The sequence below is a fragment of the Pan troglodytes genome, chromosome 10 (genome assembly GCF_028858775.2).
Source record: "Pan troglodytes isolate AG18354 chromosome 10, NHGRI_mPanTro3-v2.0_pri, whole genome shotgun sequence".
Classification (NCBI taxonomy): domain Eukaryota; kingdom Metazoa; phylum Chordata; class Mammalia; order Primates; family Hominidae; genus Pan; species Pan troglodytes.
In genome coordinates this window covers 46,365,249-46,382,646 of record NC_072408.2, presented here as the reverse complement: position 1 = coordinate 46,382,646, position 17,398 = coordinate 46,365,249, and the positions used below count along the sequence as shown (strand labels likewise).

The 17,398-nt window shown below is 42.1% G+C and overlaps 1 protein-coding gene across 4 annotated transcripts in view; it reads left to right on the top strand.

The window, feature by feature from the left end:
• SPATS2 (spermatogenesis associated serine rich 2) overlaps window positions 1-17,398 on the top strand; it is a 160,987-nt gene that overhangs the window by 118,542 nt on the left and 25,047 nt on the right. For all 4 annotated transcript variants that reach the window (XM_016923475.4, XM_016923476.4, XM_063786715.1 and 1 more), the window contains 5 exons: window positions 4,488-4,596; window positions 5,704-5,753; window positions 9,767-10,028; window positions 11,850-12,026; window positions 15,045-15,180. In XM_016923475.4, the coding sequence (XP_016778964.3) occupies window positions 4,488-4,596; window positions 5,704-5,753; window positions 9,767-10,028; window positions 11,850-12,026; window positions 15,045-15,180 (734 nt within the window). The remainder of the gene's footprint in view (window positions 1-4,487; window positions 4,597-5,703; window positions 5,754-9,766; window positions 10,029-11,849; window positions 12,027-15,044; window positions 15,181-17,398) is intronic.

The window sequence follows — 17,398 nt, the reverse complement described above, 5'->3', positions numbered from 1 at the left end:
GCTGGCCTGGCGGGGGGCTGACACCCCCACCTCCCTCCCGGACGGGGCGACTGGCCGGGCGGGGGGCTGACTCCCCCACCTCCCTCCCAGATGGGGCGGCTGGCCAGGCGGGGGGCTGACCCCCCCACCTCCCTCCCGGACGGGGTGGCTGGCCGGGCAGGGGGCTGACCCCCCCCACCTCCTTCCCGGACGGGGCGGCTGGCTGGGCAGAGGGGCTCCTCACTTCCCAGTAGGGGCGGCCAGGCAGAGGCGCCCCTCACCTCCCAGACGGGGCGGCTGGCCGGGCGGGGGGCTGACCCCCCCACCTCCCTCCCGGACGGGGCGGCTGGCCTGGTAGGGGCTGACCCCCACCTCCCTCCTGGATGGGGTGGCTGCCGGGCAGAGACGCTCCTCACTTCCCAGACGGGGTGGCTGCCGGGCGGAGGGGCTCCTCACTTCTCATATGGGGTGGTTGCCAGGCGGAGGGTCTCCTCACTTCTCAGACAGGGCGGCTGGGCAGAGACGCTCCTCACCTCCCAGACGGGGTCGCGGCCGGGTAGAGGCGCTCCTCACTTCCCAGACGGGGCGGCGGGGCAGAGGCGCTCCCCACATCTCAGACGATGGGCGGCTGGGCAGAGACGCTCCTCACTTCCTAGATGGGATGGTGGCCGGGAAGAGGCGCTCCTCACTTCCTAGATGGGATGGCGGCCGGGCAGAGACGCTCCTCACTTTCCAGGCTGGGTAGCCAGGCAGAGGGGCTCCTCACGTCCCAGATGATGGGCGGCCAGGCAGAGACGCTCCTCACTTCCCAGACGGGGTGGCGGCCGGGCAGAGGCTGCAATCTCGGCACTTTGGGAGGCCAAGGCAGGCGGCATGCTTCGCCGGGGGGTCAGAGCTATTCGCCCATAGTCCGTAGCCCAGAGCCGGGGCTGCTCGGCTCTCCGTCCCGGGGGGCCGGGGCCGGGCGGCTAATTTTTATATTTTTAGTAGAGACGGGTTTTGTCATGTTGGCCAGGCTGGTCTCAAACTCCTGACCTCAGGCTATCTGCCTGCCTTGGCCTCCCAAAGTGTTGGGATTATAGGCGTGAGCCACTGCACCTGGCCTCTCTGTCTTATTTTAAAAAAAAATTGTTGACTATGGAGTCCTGTACAGTGGTTGAGTACTATAAATACTTGTATTTTAAGTTATCAGAATCTTACCTTTATCGTAGAGTCTGTAAGTTTGGTGCCTTTTTTTGTTGTTGTTGTTGTTTTGTTTTCTGTTGTTTTGAGACGGAATTTCACTCTGTCGTCCAGGCTGGAGTGCAGTGGCGTGATCTCAGCTCACTGCACACCTCTGCCTCCTGGGTTCAAGTGATTCTCCTGCCTCAGCCTCCCATGTAGCTGGGGATATAGGTGCGTGCCACCATGCCTGGCTAAGTTTTTATATTTTTAGTAGAGAGGGTGTCACCATGTTAGCCAGGATGGTCTCAATCTCCTGCGTGATCCACCCGCCTTGGCCTCCCAAAGTGCTGGGATTACAGGCATGAGCCACCGCACCCAGCAGAGTCTGTAAGTTTTACCTAAACTTCCATTTTTTAGGGATCATTGCTGTGATTGATACATACTAAGTTGCTCATCTCAAAAATGTATTAACCTTCGTTGAATTACAGACTGTGTACCTTCTCACTTGTATGGTTTTTTTATTTTTTGAAACAGAGTCTCCCTCTGTTGCCCAGGCTGGAGGCTGAGGCAGGAGAGTGGCGTGAACCTGGGAGGCAGAGGTTGCAGTGAGCCGAGATTGTGCCACTGCACTCCAGCTTAGGCGACAGAGCGAGACTCCGTCAAAAAAGAAAAAGAAAAAAAAGAGAGAGAAACCAGTATCTAGGAGCTAGGTGTGCTTATTGCTATTGAGGAGTCACTGTTTTTAGACTTTTTCATGGATGAAACTAGGAGATTTTTTTTGTTAAAAAATGAGTTCACATTGACATCTTCAATTCAAATATACTATTAAAAGATCTTTTCTCATCTTATTTTAAACATGTATTTCTTCTCTCTTAACCAAATTTTTAGTTCCTAAAAACATTATTCACTGATTTGCTTTATTTTTATAATACTCATAAAATAATAACAACCCTACAGTATAATATTACTACTATGTTACTAATGATAAAACCATTGAATAAAATTTAAGATTTGCAATTCTTTTACCCTTTAAATGTATCTCTCTAAACCCACATAGTAAGAATATTGTGTTCAAAAGTCAGTGGGGCCAGGCGCGGTGGCTCATGCTTGTAATCCCAGCACTTTGGGAGGCCGAGGCAGGCAGATCACTTGAGTGAGGTCAGGAGTTTGAGACCAGCATGTCCAACATGGTGAAACCCTATCTGTACTAAAAATACAAAAATTAGCCAGGCGTGGTGGTGCACGTCTCTAATCCCAGCTACCTGGGAGACTGTGACAGAATTGCTTGAACCTGGGAGGCAGAGGTTGCAGTGAGCCAAGATCTCACCACTGTACTCCAACCCTGACAGAGTGAGACTCCGCCTCCAAAAAATAAAAAAACGATCAGTGGGAAGATTTATTCTAGTTCACCCTTTCCCTGAAGGTGCAATATTTTTAAAAGGGCAAGCTTACATAAGATCTCAGTTCCAATCTTTTTGTTTGGGTTTTTTGGTTTTGTTTGAGACAGTCTTGCTGTCACCCAGGCTGGAGTGCAGTGTTGTGATCTCAGCTCACTGCAGCCTCAACCTCCCAGGCTCAAGCAGTCCTCCCGCCTCAGCCTCCTGAGTAGCTGGGACCACAGGCATGTGCCACCACATCCGGCTAATTTTATTTTTTGTAGAGACAAGGTCTCACTATGTTGCCTAGGCTGATCTCAAACTCCTGAGATCAAAGGATCCTCCCACCTCAGCCTCCCAAAAGTGCTGGCATTACTGGGCTTAATGGCACTATGTGGTAAAACCCATGTGTTATTGAGACTGGCAAAACATGCCACAGTTACCTATTAATAGTTCAAGCTCACTATTCTGGGTTTTAGTTCCCTCTAGGGATTTCCCTTACTTCTTATGTTCAGCTATACATTTAAAATGATGTATATTATTTTTCATCCTGTATTTTTTTTTTGAGACGGAGTTTCACTCTTGCTGCCCAGGCTGCCATGCAATGGTGCGATCTCGACTCACTGCAACCTCCACCTCCCGGGTTCAAGTGATTCTCCTGCCTCAGCCTCCTGAGTATCTGGGATTACAAGCGTGCGTCACTGTGCCCAGCTAATTTTTGTATTTTCAGTAGAGACGGCGTTTTTCCATGTTGGTCAGGCTGGTCTTGAACTCCTGACCTCGTGATCCGCCCACCTCAGCCTCCTAAAGTGCTGGGATTACAGGTGTTAGCCACCATGCCCAGCCATATATTTTTAGTCTCAAAAAATATGAAATACAGGCCAGGTGTGGTAGCTCAAAGCCTGTAATCCCAGCACTTTGGGAGGTGGAGGCAGGCAGATCACTTGAGGCCAAGAGTTCGAGACCAGCCTGGCCAAATAGCAAAACCCCATCTCTACTAAAAATACAAAAATTAGCTGGACGTGGTGGCACATGCCTGTAATCCTGACTACTCAGGAGGCTGGGGCACGAGAATCACTTGAACCTGGGAAGTGGAGGTTGCAGTGAGCCGAGATCACACCACTGCACTCCAGCCTGGGTGACAGAGCGAGACTGTCTCAAAATAAATAATTAAGAGATGCATTTATCAACATGGAAAAAATCTAAAACAATAATGCTATGTGAAAAAAACAAATTGAAGATAAATATATATGATATAATATTTATGTATTTATGTAGTGCAAAATAATAGTGTATATTACCTATGGATATATGCACATATCATAAAAATGCAAAAGCACGTATGGAAATAATACCAAGTTCAGGGTAGAAATCTCTAGCGAGACGAAGAAGGGAAATAGGACTTATTAGGTGTTCATGGGGGCTTCAATTATATTTATTTTGTTTTAATAAACTCAGTGGCATGCAATGGGTGTCATTATGTTTTATATGCCTAACATAGTTTATAATTTAAATTGTTTGTATAAATTATCTTTATTTTACAGTTAAATGATACAAGGTAAAATATGTTTCAAAAAATCTTACACAAAAATCTAAGTTGTTATTGTTGCTAGTTCATTTACCTTTCCACCTTTCTCTACAGTATGCTAAAAATGAGGGAATATTGATGCCACATTAATACCTGATACCGAAATTAAACCACCTTTTCTTTATATGAAATCTAGCATATAACTTCTATTTCTAGCAATGTTCTGCATTTCTAAGTTTTGAAATTAATTTTTCACATGCTGTTATCACTCATCTATTAATCATTCCCAGTGAGATGCTTGTATGTACTGTCACTGACACTAAAGAGTGATACATATTGTTAAAAATGAAATATCACTCTTTTCATTATTCTCTGTATAGGCCTCAGCTGCCTAGTGACCTACTAATGTTAGAATTAAATGACCCTGTCATCTTTTCCAGATAAATGCGGTACGTGCAATAGTTCCTAATAAGAGCAACAATGAAATTATCCTGGTTTTGCAGCACTTTGATAACTGTGTGGACAAAACAGTACAAGCATTCATGGAAGGTAATCCTGACTTAGTTTTAAAAATAAATTTATATTTGCTCAAATAGAATTTGCTTCAGACTTTTATAACATTCAGCAATCCAGTGATTCATAGATGATATAGCAGACCCCATGAAAGCATAACATACCATGACATTTGACGATACCTCTTTCAGCTGAAATAAGCTATGTGGTGTCTATAATAAGAGACAAGCTGAGAAAACTCCATTGTTTCACGCTAAATGTTCTCTAATGGTATTTAAGAGGAAATCATGTGGCCAGTGGTATAAGGGACTTGATTGGACTTGGGTTGAATAAGAATTTAAGAGACTCTTAATAACAAAGCAGTGATTCAGTGGCTCACCAACAGATGGCAAATTCAAGGACTCAGTATTGTCTTCCGGATTCTAATATCGTTAGTTTGGCTGTGGCAAGTGACTCAAATGTGTGGGTTTGAATTTCCTTATCTAATATGTAGAAGAATGGCAGGCTTAGTCAACCCTTCAGATTTATAACATTGAGAAGTGTTTTATGAACCTTGCTTCCATGTAACCTGTTGGAGAAAAACTATCTGAAGCTATTGTGTCTTTGAATAGCAACATCAGGTTAGGTCTCCCTGTTTTTATTTTCCTGAATCTGCCAACATAGGATGCACAAGTTTGAATGTTGTAAAGTTTTTCTTTATCTTCATCTTTTTAAAAAATAATTTAGTGTTTTGGTCTAGGGTAATGTGCAGCTGTCTCCAAAACAACATAGCCAAGGTGGGTGTGTAACTGGAGGGGAAGGGATGGCACACTTGGCTAAAACCAGTGTGCCATCCCCTTTGTATTTGGTCTAAGATGTATGGATAAGAGAATCTTCAAAATGGCCCAGCTACATTAGTCTCTTCTTAGAAGAACTTACTGAGGAAATTACTCGGAGAGGAGGGGTCTAAGTAGGCAGGTATTCCAAAAGGGAAGCATGGCATGATTATCTCATTACATTACTTTAGACCTGATCCTTAACTTTAACTTTTCTGTTAGGAGCTTTGTAAATTCTCCAGCAATTACAAAATGGGAGGACGCTGACTCCTGCTTGACTACTGTGTGTGTGGTAGGAGACAAAATCTGTAATTGGTTTCTCTTACAGGTAGTGCCAGTGAAGTACTCAAAGAATGGACAGTAACAGGCAAGAAAAAGGTAAAATGAATTACATTTAAAAGCATGATGATGTGTATATTATTTTTAAAAATTTAGGCTCTGCAAAAATATTTGAAAGAAAAGGTTCACATACATATCTTCTGTTTACCTGGTTAAAAAACATCTTTGGCCAGGTGCAGGGGCTCACACCTGTAATCCCAGCATTTTGGGAGGCCAAGGCAGGTGGATCACTTGAGGTCAGTGGTTCAAGACTAGCCTGGCCAACATGGTGAAGTCCCGTCTCTACTAAAAAAATAGAAAAAATTAGCCAGGTGTGGTGGCACGTGCCTGTAATCCCAGTTACTCAGGAGGGTGAGGCAGGAGAATAACTTGAACCCAGGAGGCAGAGGTTGCAGTGAGCCGAGATTGGGCCACTGCATTCCAGCCTGGGTGACAGAGTGAGACTCCATCTCAAAAAAAAAAAAAATTCTTTGACCTTGAAACATAACTGTGTCTCACAGAGTACCACACAGTCCTCTCCGTGTGATTTAAGGCAGGAAACAGAATGACTTTGCCATGGTGCAGTTATTAAACGGGTGAAAAAGACAGCAAATCAAGGAAAGCAAGAGAAAGCGATCTAATTGAGTGGTTTTCAACCATATTCATACCATAAATCAGTTAAAACAGTTCAGATTTTTGGTCGGACAACTGGGTTGTAGTCCTGATATTAATGAGCTTTGACATAAAGCTGTTAGGTGCTGGCCAGGCACGGTGACTCATGCCTGTAATCCCAGCACTTTGGGAGGCTGAGGTGGGAGGATCACTTGCGCCCAGGAGTTCAAGCCTGGGCAACATGATGAGACCTGATCTCAAAAAAAAGGCTATTAGGTGCCTTGCAGAGGGGTCTGATGTTCCACTTTGGGAGGTAGAAGGCACTCAGGCTATGGGATCAGTCAGAACTGGATTCCTACCCTGTTCCACTATCTACTGGCATTGTGACTGATATTGCTTAACATTTGTGCCTTAGTTTGCTCATCTCTAAAATAGAAAAATAGTTCTAATAAATACAAATACATAATACAACGCCTAACATATTAGTTCTCGTTCCTTTCTCCTTATTTACTTAAAATCAGATGCTTTTCCCAAAGGATACCAGCTGGTCTCAAAATTCTTCCCACAGCTCTGCACTGTAAAGGTAACCCCTTTAGGAAATGCTTGAAGTATGGATTTTCATCAAGTATCTCTGTGAAATCTGTTTGGGGTGTTCTTTTCTTTATTAAGTCAGTGCTGGAGTTCTGAAATGCTTTCATCATGACTCTTACATCACTTTTTAGGAGTCCTGTCAGGTCTTGAACAAAAACCAGGCTTGGCCTCAGTGACGCTTGAGAATTTTTTCCAAGGGTCACCTAATACTACACAGATTCTCCTGAAGCTCTTCATACCTGTAGTTTTGAATATTTGTTTAACTTCTTCCCGCTGCTTTCAGCCTGTTACATAGATAACTGTGAGTGTCCTGGAAAACACCAGTTTCTTTTTTTTCTTTTTTCTTTCTTTTTTTTTTTTTTTTGAGATGGAGTTTTGCTCTGTCGCCCAGGCTGGAGTGCCGTGGCGCGATCTTGGCTCACTGCAGCCTCCGCCTCCTGGGTTCAAGCAATTCTCATGCCTCAGCCTCCTACGTAGGGCGGGACTACAGGTGCATGCCACTGCACCTGGCTAATATTTGTATTTTTTAGTAGAGACAGGGTTTCACCATGTTGGCTAGGCTGGTGTCGAATGCCTGACCCCAAGTGATCTGCCCACCTTGGCCTCCCAAAGTGCTGGAATTACAGGCATGAGCCACTGCACCCAGCTAACACCAGTTTCTTAATTTATTAGCCCAGGATTATAAGTTACTAGTGATATAAGATGTGCATGGAGCTGGAAGAGGATGTGTGTTAGAGACACAGACATTCCTTAAAATTTGGAGAAAGAAATATGGCTTCAGTTTAGCAGTCCCAAATGCACAAATCCAGTCCAGTCCACTTAACTGTTGGGATTAGTCCAATAGGATGTGACTCTGAGTGGGATAGTTATGATATACATGACCCAATGATATGAAAACTTAGCCAGTTCACATGGGGGAAAGTAAGAAAAAGAAAGATGAGGCCGGGCACGGTGGTTCACGCCTGTAATTCCAGCATTTTGGGAGGTCGAGGCAAGTGGATCACTGGAGGTCAGGGGATTGAGACCAGCCTGGCCAACATGGTGAAACCCTATCTCTACTAAAAATACAAAAAAATTAGCTGGGTGTGGTGGCACATGCCTGTAATCCCAGCTACTCGGGAGGCCAAGGCAGGAGAATTGCTTGAACCTGGGAGGTGGAGGTTGCAGTGAGCCAAGATCGCACCATTGCACTCCAGCCTGGGCAACAAGAGCGAAACTCCGTCTCTTAAAAAAAAAAAAAAAAAGAAAGAAAGAAAGAAAGATGAGAGCTGTTAAGGTGAAAAGTTTATCTAGAGTTCAGTCATGTTTCTGCTGGAGAGGGCCACAGAAAGGACTTGGGGAAAAATTGATTCAGTTATTATCAGCCTAGCCTTAGGAATAGAATTAGGTGTTGCCAGTGGAGCTACGAGTTTGACAAAACAAAAGGTAAAGGACTTTTGTTTGTTTATTTTAACTTTACTATTTGCCTATGCAATATACTCACATGGCTCAAAATTCAAAAGTACAAGAGTTAATACACTGAAACATGTTTTTTTTTTTATTTTTTTATCTGAGATGGAGTGTCACTCTGTTGCCCAGGCTGGAGTGCAGTGGTGCAAGCTCAGCTCACTGCACCCTCCACCTCCCAGATTTAAGTGATTCTCCTGCCTCAGCCTCCCGAGTAGGTGGGATTACAGGCATGTGCCATCACATCTGGCTGATTTTTGTATTTTTTATTAGAGATGGGGTTTCGTCATATTGGCCAGGCTGGTCTCAAACTCCTGACCTCAGGTGATCCACCTGCCTTGGCCTCCCAAAGTGTTGGGATTACAGGCGTGAGCCACTGCACCCACCCAATACACTGAAACATCTTTATCCCATCCCTGTTCCCCAGCCATTTGGTTCTCCACCCCCAAGGCAAACAGTATTTTCAATTTCTTATATATCTTTCAAGATATTTTATGCATATATAAGTAAATAAGATCATTCTCCTCTTTGCCTGCTTCCTTTTTTCATGTAATATATCTTGGAGCTTATTCCATGTCTCAATATATAAAGAGCTTTCTTGTTTTTATGGATACATAGTCATCCTACTGTTTAGATGTGCCACAATTTATTTAAGCAGTCGCCTATTGATCAACATTTGGGTTGTTTCTAATCCTGTGCTGTTAATGGTGATACTGCAATGAATAACCTTGTGTATATATAGAAATCACTTTGCATATGTGTTATTCTCATCTTGAATAAATTCCTAGAAGTAGGATTGCTAGTCAAAGAGTATGTGCATTTGTAATTTTGATAAGCATTACTAGATTGTCGTGGAGAGTACCACTTTGAACTCCCAGAAGTAATACATGAAAATGGCTGTTTCTCTATACCCTAAACCTTTATCAATTCTACAGTGTTAACATACTTTTTGACCTTTGCTAATCTAATAGATGAAAAATGATAATTGCAGTGCAGTTTTAATTTATATATCTCTTATTAGACTGAGGTTGCATATCATTCTATGCTTATAGCTTATACTATTTTTTTCTGTGGGATTATTTTGCTTTTTCTGAGAACTCTGTATATATTTAGCTCTTTGACTATAAGCTGCACATATTTTTTTCACATTTTGTAATTTATCTTTTGATTTTGTTGAAGGTGGGTTTTGTCATGAAGAAATGTTTTATATTTATGTGTTTGAGTTTATCTAAAGGATAGGATTTCACATAGTAAAATTTTATTTTAGGCAATAGTTCAGCATATGTGAAAATATTAAATTTCTGAAAGAACATACAAGAAATTGGTAACATTGGTTACCTTTGGGTAGCTAGAGTTACCTCTCTAGGTTGTGGGGGAATCTTTTTTTTCTTTTCTTTTCTTTTTCAAATTTTTAATAACTTTAGAACAAAAAGAAGAAAAACAAACCGAAACCTGCCGCAGAACCAAGTAACAGCATCCCAGATTCCAGTAAATCAGTTTCCATTCAAGAGGAACAGTCTGCGCCTTCCTCAGAGAAAGGTGGTATGAATGGCTACCATGTCAATGGTGCCATCAATGACACTGAGTCTGTGGACTCACTCAGTGAAGGTTTGGAGACACTTTCAATAGATGCCAGAGAATTGGAGGATCCCGAGTCTGCCATGCTAGATACGCTGGATAGAACAGGTGAGTTTATTAACAGATTTTGAAAAAGTTGCATTCAGTTGAAAAACAGGGTTCTCCTCATTGAGAAAGCGATCAATTAAATCTAGTCTTTTTTTATCCAGTGCTTGCTGATTAGTCTTTTTACTTTTTAGTTTTTGTTACTTTTTATCTGAGTCACATTTTATAATTATCAAAGGCCTAGAAAAAAATACAGTTCTTTTTTTTTGAGATGGAATCTCGCTGTGTCGCCCAGGCTGAAGTGCAGTGGCGCAATTTCAGCTCACTGCAAGCTCCACCTCCTGGGTTCACGCCATTCTCATGCCTCAGCCTCCTGAGTAGCTGGTACTACAGGCACCCGCCACCACGCCTGGCTAATCTTTTGTATTTTTTTTAGTAGAGATGGGGCTTCACCGTGTTAGCCAGGATAGTCTTGATCTCCTGACCTCATGATCCACCCGCCTCAGCCACCCAAAGTGCTGGGATTACAGGCGTTGCCCACCGCGCCTGGCTGAAAAAATACAATTCTTGTTCCATTATATTTTAACTCTTGTCTAAATCAGTTTTGTGGAAATCATCTAACTTGAACCCTAGTGTTCCATTATTGGAACGCTGAGCATGTGGGAGTTATTCATATCCTACTGCTCAAGGTCATCGCCAAGATCTAATTTTTCCACTCATGCAAAAATTAAAAAAATTGCAGCCTCCGGCATAAATGGGTTAATAGCAGAGAAATACCTCAGTATTTAGAGACTACAGAAGGTGACTTTAAGTTGTTTTTTAAAAATTGTGGAGTTATTCAGGAAGATGATGATGTTGATATTATTATTTTAAGACCCAACATAGTGAGAAATATAATAATGATAATTTCAGCTTTTGTGAGAACTAGGGTGTTGGTTTTTATAGTCCCACATTTGTTTTCTAGTGAAGAATTAAGATTAGTGTTAGTTATAAATTCACATATCTTGTACCTTTCTTTGTTAACCAGTTTTTTGAGGGTAAGATACTGGAAATTTCTCTTTTAAAACATTACTTGTTAATCCAATTCCCCTGCCCTGCTGCTCCTGGCTTTAGAAGTGTAATGCCAATGTAAGATTTATGGTGTGCTGTTTAGGTGTTCTTTTATTGATTAGTATACACACATACACAAAAAAAGACTTAGAGAAAAACATTGCACTGACTCAAACCAACAATAGCCAGTGGTTTCCATTTTTTTCTGAACTAGCTTTCCTCTCATTTCCTAACTCTTCCTAACTTATTACACTTCTATCCCCTAGAGCGTTGTTGTTTGTTTGTTTGTTTGTTTTGAGAGACCTGGTCTCTCTCTGTTGCCCAAGCTGGTCTTAAACTCCTGTGCTCAAGTGATCCTTCTGCCTCAGCTTCCTGAATAGCTGGGATTACTGGCGTGAGCCACCATGCCTGGCCCCTAGAGCTTTTTAAATTCTTCTTTCCTCGAGAGAGTTTAAAACTCTTTTTTTCTTAACATGGAGGCTTGCAGAAGTTGGTGATACTGACTTTCTTTGATTCCTTGTGCCAGACTTACATAGAAACTACCAAGCTACAAAGAAGCCACAGAGCCACAGGGATTGAGCTCCCTATCTAAAGATGTGTTGCCACAGACTCTTCTCTTCATTCCGGACGCCACTTAAGACTAAGCCCGAAGCTGCCAATAGCCATACCCAGCTGATTCTGATCTTTGTTCTATTGTTTCAGTTGATTTTGTTTACAGTCTTTTAAGAGGCATGGTTTTGCCTCAAACATTTTTACCTGTTTTCTTTGTGTACTTAAGAATGACTGGTTTACTCCTAAATTGTGCTCTAAAGTACAGTCTTCTTTCTTGGACAGGATCCATGCTGCAGAATGGTGTCTCTGATTTTGAGACCAAGTCTTTGACTATGCACTCTATTCACAATTCTCAACAACCCAGGAATGCTGCCAAATCTCTCTCAAGACCTACCACAGAAACTCAGTTTTCAAATATGGGGATGGAAGATGTTCCCCTCTCCACCAGTAAAAAGCTAAGTAAGTCAGAGGCCCACCTGTGAGAGAAAATGAAAAATCTGTGTTTTTGGCTGAAGAGGGCAAATTATCTCTGTTGCCATAAATAAGGTTTCAGAAGGGCATCAGTTAATATTTTTCCATTTTCCAGACAGTGACTGACTACTCAGCCCTTCCCCTAACCTTTGTGTACACAGTTGGAGTCTGAAAGTAGTTTAAATGCTGTATAATCTACTTACGACGACACGTTTTGTGAATTAAAGTCAAACTCTACTGCCAGAATGACTTACCTGCTAACATTAACCTGTTTCTTTATTTGCTTTATTGCAACGTTTTGGTGCTGTTTCTTTCATTTTTATCTTCTGGTTGACCCAACAAGTAAAAGCTCTACCTTCTCTGACATTGACTTTTTTTTTTCCCCCCCCGAGACTGAGTCTCACTTTGTCCCCCAGGCTGGAGTGCAGTGGCGCAGTCTTGGCTCACTGCAAGCTCCGCCTCCCGGGTTCATGCCATTCTCCTGCCTCAGCCTACCGAGTAGCTGGGACTATAGGCTAGTGCCACCATGCCCAGCTATTTTTTTGTATTTTTAGTAGAGATGGGGTTTCGCCGTGTTAGCCAGGATGGTCTCGATCTCCTGACCTCGTGATCCGCCTGTCTCGGCCTCCCAAAGTGCTGGAATTACAGGCGTGAGCCACTGCGCCCAGCCAACATTGACATTTTAAAGAAATATTTTCACTCCTCTTCATAACTTCATGCTCTTACTGAGCTAGAGTCCTCTGACAGACTCTAGCTTAGAAAAAGTAAGGTCATTTTCTCTTAAGTATGTGGCATTGACTGGTGATAGCTCTTTGCTTAAAAAAAAAAGAAAACTACAATAATCATTTAAACAAACAGCCAGTAATTCAGCAGACAGAGATAATAGCCTGTGTTTCCTATATCTGAGTTTCATACATCTAAGCATGGTGGTCCACTCCACTAAACAAATGAAACATAGAAATATAAAGGACACTTGTAATCAGTAGCTCTTTATGGAATTATTTATTACACATGAGCCAAATTTTAATTAGGTAAGCTCCCCTTTTTCATTGTTCTGGTAGCCCTCAGCCTGTTGCAGATCAGCAGGTTTGAGACTATCCAATCAAGCCAAAAATATACATATATATATATATGCGCACAAGGCTTGAAAGCTTTTAGGTGGATTCTAAAAAATAAAATCAAGTTGAGATGAGGAATAATTTAAATTAAAAAATTGGAAATGCATATCTTGGCATAGTTACAAACTTTTTAGATCCATGTTTCCAGCAATCAATTATATATGTAATTTGGGGATTGGTGAATATAGAAAGGTAAATAGAACTCTTGGAAATTGGTTAAAATGTGTTGAGTAGGTAAATGCAGTCCATCCTTTTCTACAAAGCTGGCTTCCTCATATATACAGTGCTTTGAAGTGTACTATACAGACAGAACATTTTAATTTTGTAATGTCCACATGGTGAATTATATTCTATTAAATCCTGTAACTTAGGGAATTTTGAAAATTTGGTACCTTTTTTAAAGTCTTTTTTCTCTGTGTGTTTCATTTCATTTTGGATAGTTTGTAAAACTGCTGTCTTCAACTGTATTCATCTTTTGTTAACAGTTTCTATTCTGCTGTTAATTCTATGCAGTATATTTGTCGTCTCTGGCATTGTTTTATTTGTCTCTAGAAGTTCAACTGGGGTCTTTTAAGATATCTTCCATATCTCTTCTTACCATGCTTATGCTTTCCTCTACCTTCTTGAACATATGGTATCTATTTTTTTTTTTTATTTTTTGAGATGGAGTTTCACTCTTGTCGCCCAGGCTGGAGTGCAATGGTGTGATTTCAGCTCACTGAAACCTCTGCCTCCCAGTGATTCTCCTGCCTCAGCCTCCCGAGTAGCTGGGATTACAGGTGCGTGCCACCACACCCAGCTAATTTTGTATTTTTAGTAGAGACAGGGTTTCACCATGCTGGCCAGGCTGGTCTTGAACTCCTGGCCTCAGGTGATCCACCCATCTTGGCCTCCCAAAGTGCTGGGATTACAGGCATGAGCCACCACACCTGGCCCTATATTATCTAATTATAATAGCTGTTTGATGTCCTTTTCTACTCAATTCTATCATCTGTGTCATTTCCGCATCTGCCTCTGTGATTGATTTTTTCTCTTACTTATAGGTCATATTTTTCTGTTTCTTTTAAGCTTTTTTAGGTGGGACTAGAGCAGCCTTTAGTCTAGAAATAATTTTGCCCTGTTGCTGAGGCAGTATCCTTCCAACTACTCTGCCTGCCATATATTTTGAGGTTTTTCCACTCTGGCTGGTGTGAGCACAAACTGTCCCTGGCCTGGTGAGCTCTGGGGATTGTTCTGCCTGGTTTTTTTGTTTTGTTGTTTTTTGGTGGTTCTTTGGTTTTTTTTTTTTTTTTTTTTGCCTGTTGTCTTTCCAGTCTTGGGTAGTTTCTTTTTACTCATGCACTGGTCCACACTCAGAATCCTCTGTGGATCTCCGTGCAGCTCTCTCATGTGTGTAGCTCTTTCCTCACCAATACTCTGCCCCAGAATTTCAGCCATCTTGGCCTTTCCAAATTCCCAACTTTGTCCCTTCAATTCAGGGGGTCCAACAGGCTGTTGAGGATTTCTCCTCCCTGCCTTGTAGCCTAGAAACTACTGAGGCAGCAAGTTGGGGCAATCATAGGCCTCACTTCATTTGTTTCTGTTGTCTCGGGAAAAGTACTACCTGTTACACATTGTCTGAAAACCATTGTTTCATATATTTTGTCTTTGTATGTTTTTAGTTGTTTAAGATAGAAGAATAAATCCAATTATTATTATTCCATCTTGACCAGGATCCTTTTTTTTCCAAAAATCTATAAAAACATGTTTTTCTCATTGGGGAAGGTGGTTATTTAGGAAAGATTCTTAGTCTACATGACATTTGGCGTTGGTGTTCAGATCCGACTTTCAAGTTACCTATATAATTATTCTTTTTTTTTTATTTAATATTTCGGGTTTTTTCCCCAAGGTTCCAATATTGAAAAATCTGTAAAAGACCTCCAGCGCTGCACGGTGTCTCTTGCACGGTATCGAGTTGTAGTTAAAGAAGAGATGGATGCCTCCATTAAGAAAATGAAACAAGCCTTTGCTGAATTGGAGAGCTGGTAAGTTAAGCTGCATTTGATATCAGTAGCATAAAAATGATCATATATAAATATAAAGATGGTCAGCCATTCCCCAAGTTCTTTCATTCATGACTAACTACATAGTAGGAGAGACTTATAAATCCTATGGTATATTTAGCTTTCTGCTTTGTTCTATTTCTCTTGGTCACAGTGTGAGAATGGTACAGATAACTCAAAATGCTCTAGAAATGAGCTGGAGTTTAATATTGTTTGGAAAGGGACACATAATTATAGAGTAGATCATATACTCTAAAGTCTCCTTTTAGGCCGGTGCGGTGGCTCAAGCCTGTAATCCCAGTACTTTGGGAGGCCGAGGCGGGCGGATCATGAGGTCAGGAGATCAAGACCATCCTGGCTAACACGGTGAAAACCCGTCTCTACTAAAAATACAAAAAATTAGCTGGGTGTGGTGGCATGCGCCTGTAGTCCTAGCTACTCGGGAGGCTGAGGCAGGAGAATGGCGTGAACCCGGGAGGCGGAGCTTGCAGTGAGCCAAGATCTCGCCACTGCACTCCAGACTGGGCGACAGAGCGAAACTCTGTCTCAAAAAAAGAAAAAAAAAAAAAAGTCTCCTTTTAAACTAAGATCCTATAACAAATGACATGATGTATGTTTTTGAACAAAATTATAAAGTAGAAAAAATCTGTCTTTGCTTTCCTACCTTCTTCCATCCTTTTTAATGTATGCCACTCCAATAAAGTGCCCTTTTATTAATTATTATTATTATTGTTGTTTTTTGAGACAGGGTCTTACTCTGTCTGTCACCCAGGCTGGAATGCTATGGCACGATCACATCTCACTGTAGCCTCAGCCTCCTGGGCTCCAGCAATCCTCCCACCTCAGCCTCCCAAGTAGCTGGTACTACAGGCATGTACCACCACACCTGGCTCATTTTTTAATTTTTAAATATTTTGTAGAAATGTGGTCTCACTATGTTGCCCAGGCCAGTCTTGAACTACTGGGCTCAAGTGATCTGCCTGAAGCTGGGTAATTTATAATGAATAGAGATTTATTTTTTACAGTTTTGGAGTCTGAGAAGTTCAAGGTCAAGGGGCCCACATCTTGGCAAGGACCTTGCTGTGTCATTCCATGGCAGATGGCAGAAGGGCAAGGGAGCATGCATGGGAGAGCCAGAGAGGGCCAAACTCAATTTTCTAATGAACCCACTCTCTCAATAACAAAATTAATTCATTTGTGGGACTCTCCCCTCATGACCTAATCATCTCTTAAAGGTCCCACCTCTCACCACTGTAGCACTGAGGATTAAGTTTCCAACACACGAGCTTTGGGGATCACATTCAAACCATAGCAATATTCTGATGTTTCCTGGAACACTGAAGCTGTTTTAACTGTTAGATATTAAGGTGTTAACTGATATTTGTTTTTTTGTTTTGTTTTGTTTGTTTTTTGAGACGGAGTCTCTGTCACCTAGGCTGGAGTGGAGTGGCCCAATCTTGGCTCACTGCAACCTCCACCTCCCAGGTTCCAGCCATTCTCCTGCCTCAGCCTCCCGGAGTAGCTGGGACTACAGACATGTGCCACCATGCCTGGCTAATTTTTTGTGTGTTTTTAGTAGAGACGGGGTTTCACCATGTTGGCCAGGCCAGTCTCGAACTCCTGACCTCAGGTGATCTGCCCATCTCTGCCTCCCAAAGTGCTGGGATTACAGGAGTGAGCCACCGTGCCCAGCTGGTGTTAACAGATGTTTAAATTCTAGCTCCTTTGTGGGAGGTATTTTATAAGGGATTTTTTGAAACTAGAAAAGACTTAAGGACCATATTAAAATGACAGGAAGACAAGCAGCTAGGGTGATGTTTTGAGACTTAGAACTTGTTCATTATACTTATTTTTAGTAACTGTCTAGATCTGAAATATGACAGGAAGTGTTCATGAAAAGAACAAACCATACATGCTTTCTTGCTGCCTGTAGACTGTTCCCTCAGGTTATACCTAACTGTGTCTCTGTTCACAAATTTAGTCTAGTCACTTTTGCCACAACATATAAGAGAGAGAGGAGAGGGTAGGTCCCCTCAGTCCTCCTGGTCTCTGGAATTGCAGAGGAGTAGTTAATCAAAATGAAATAATGCCTCCAAAAAGTTAAATCATCAGAACCAAAACTTACTTTGGGGCTAGATAATTCATCTTAGTGTACCCATGCCTTGTCCTGAACTCTAAGTTTTACTTTTCAGGTTTTATG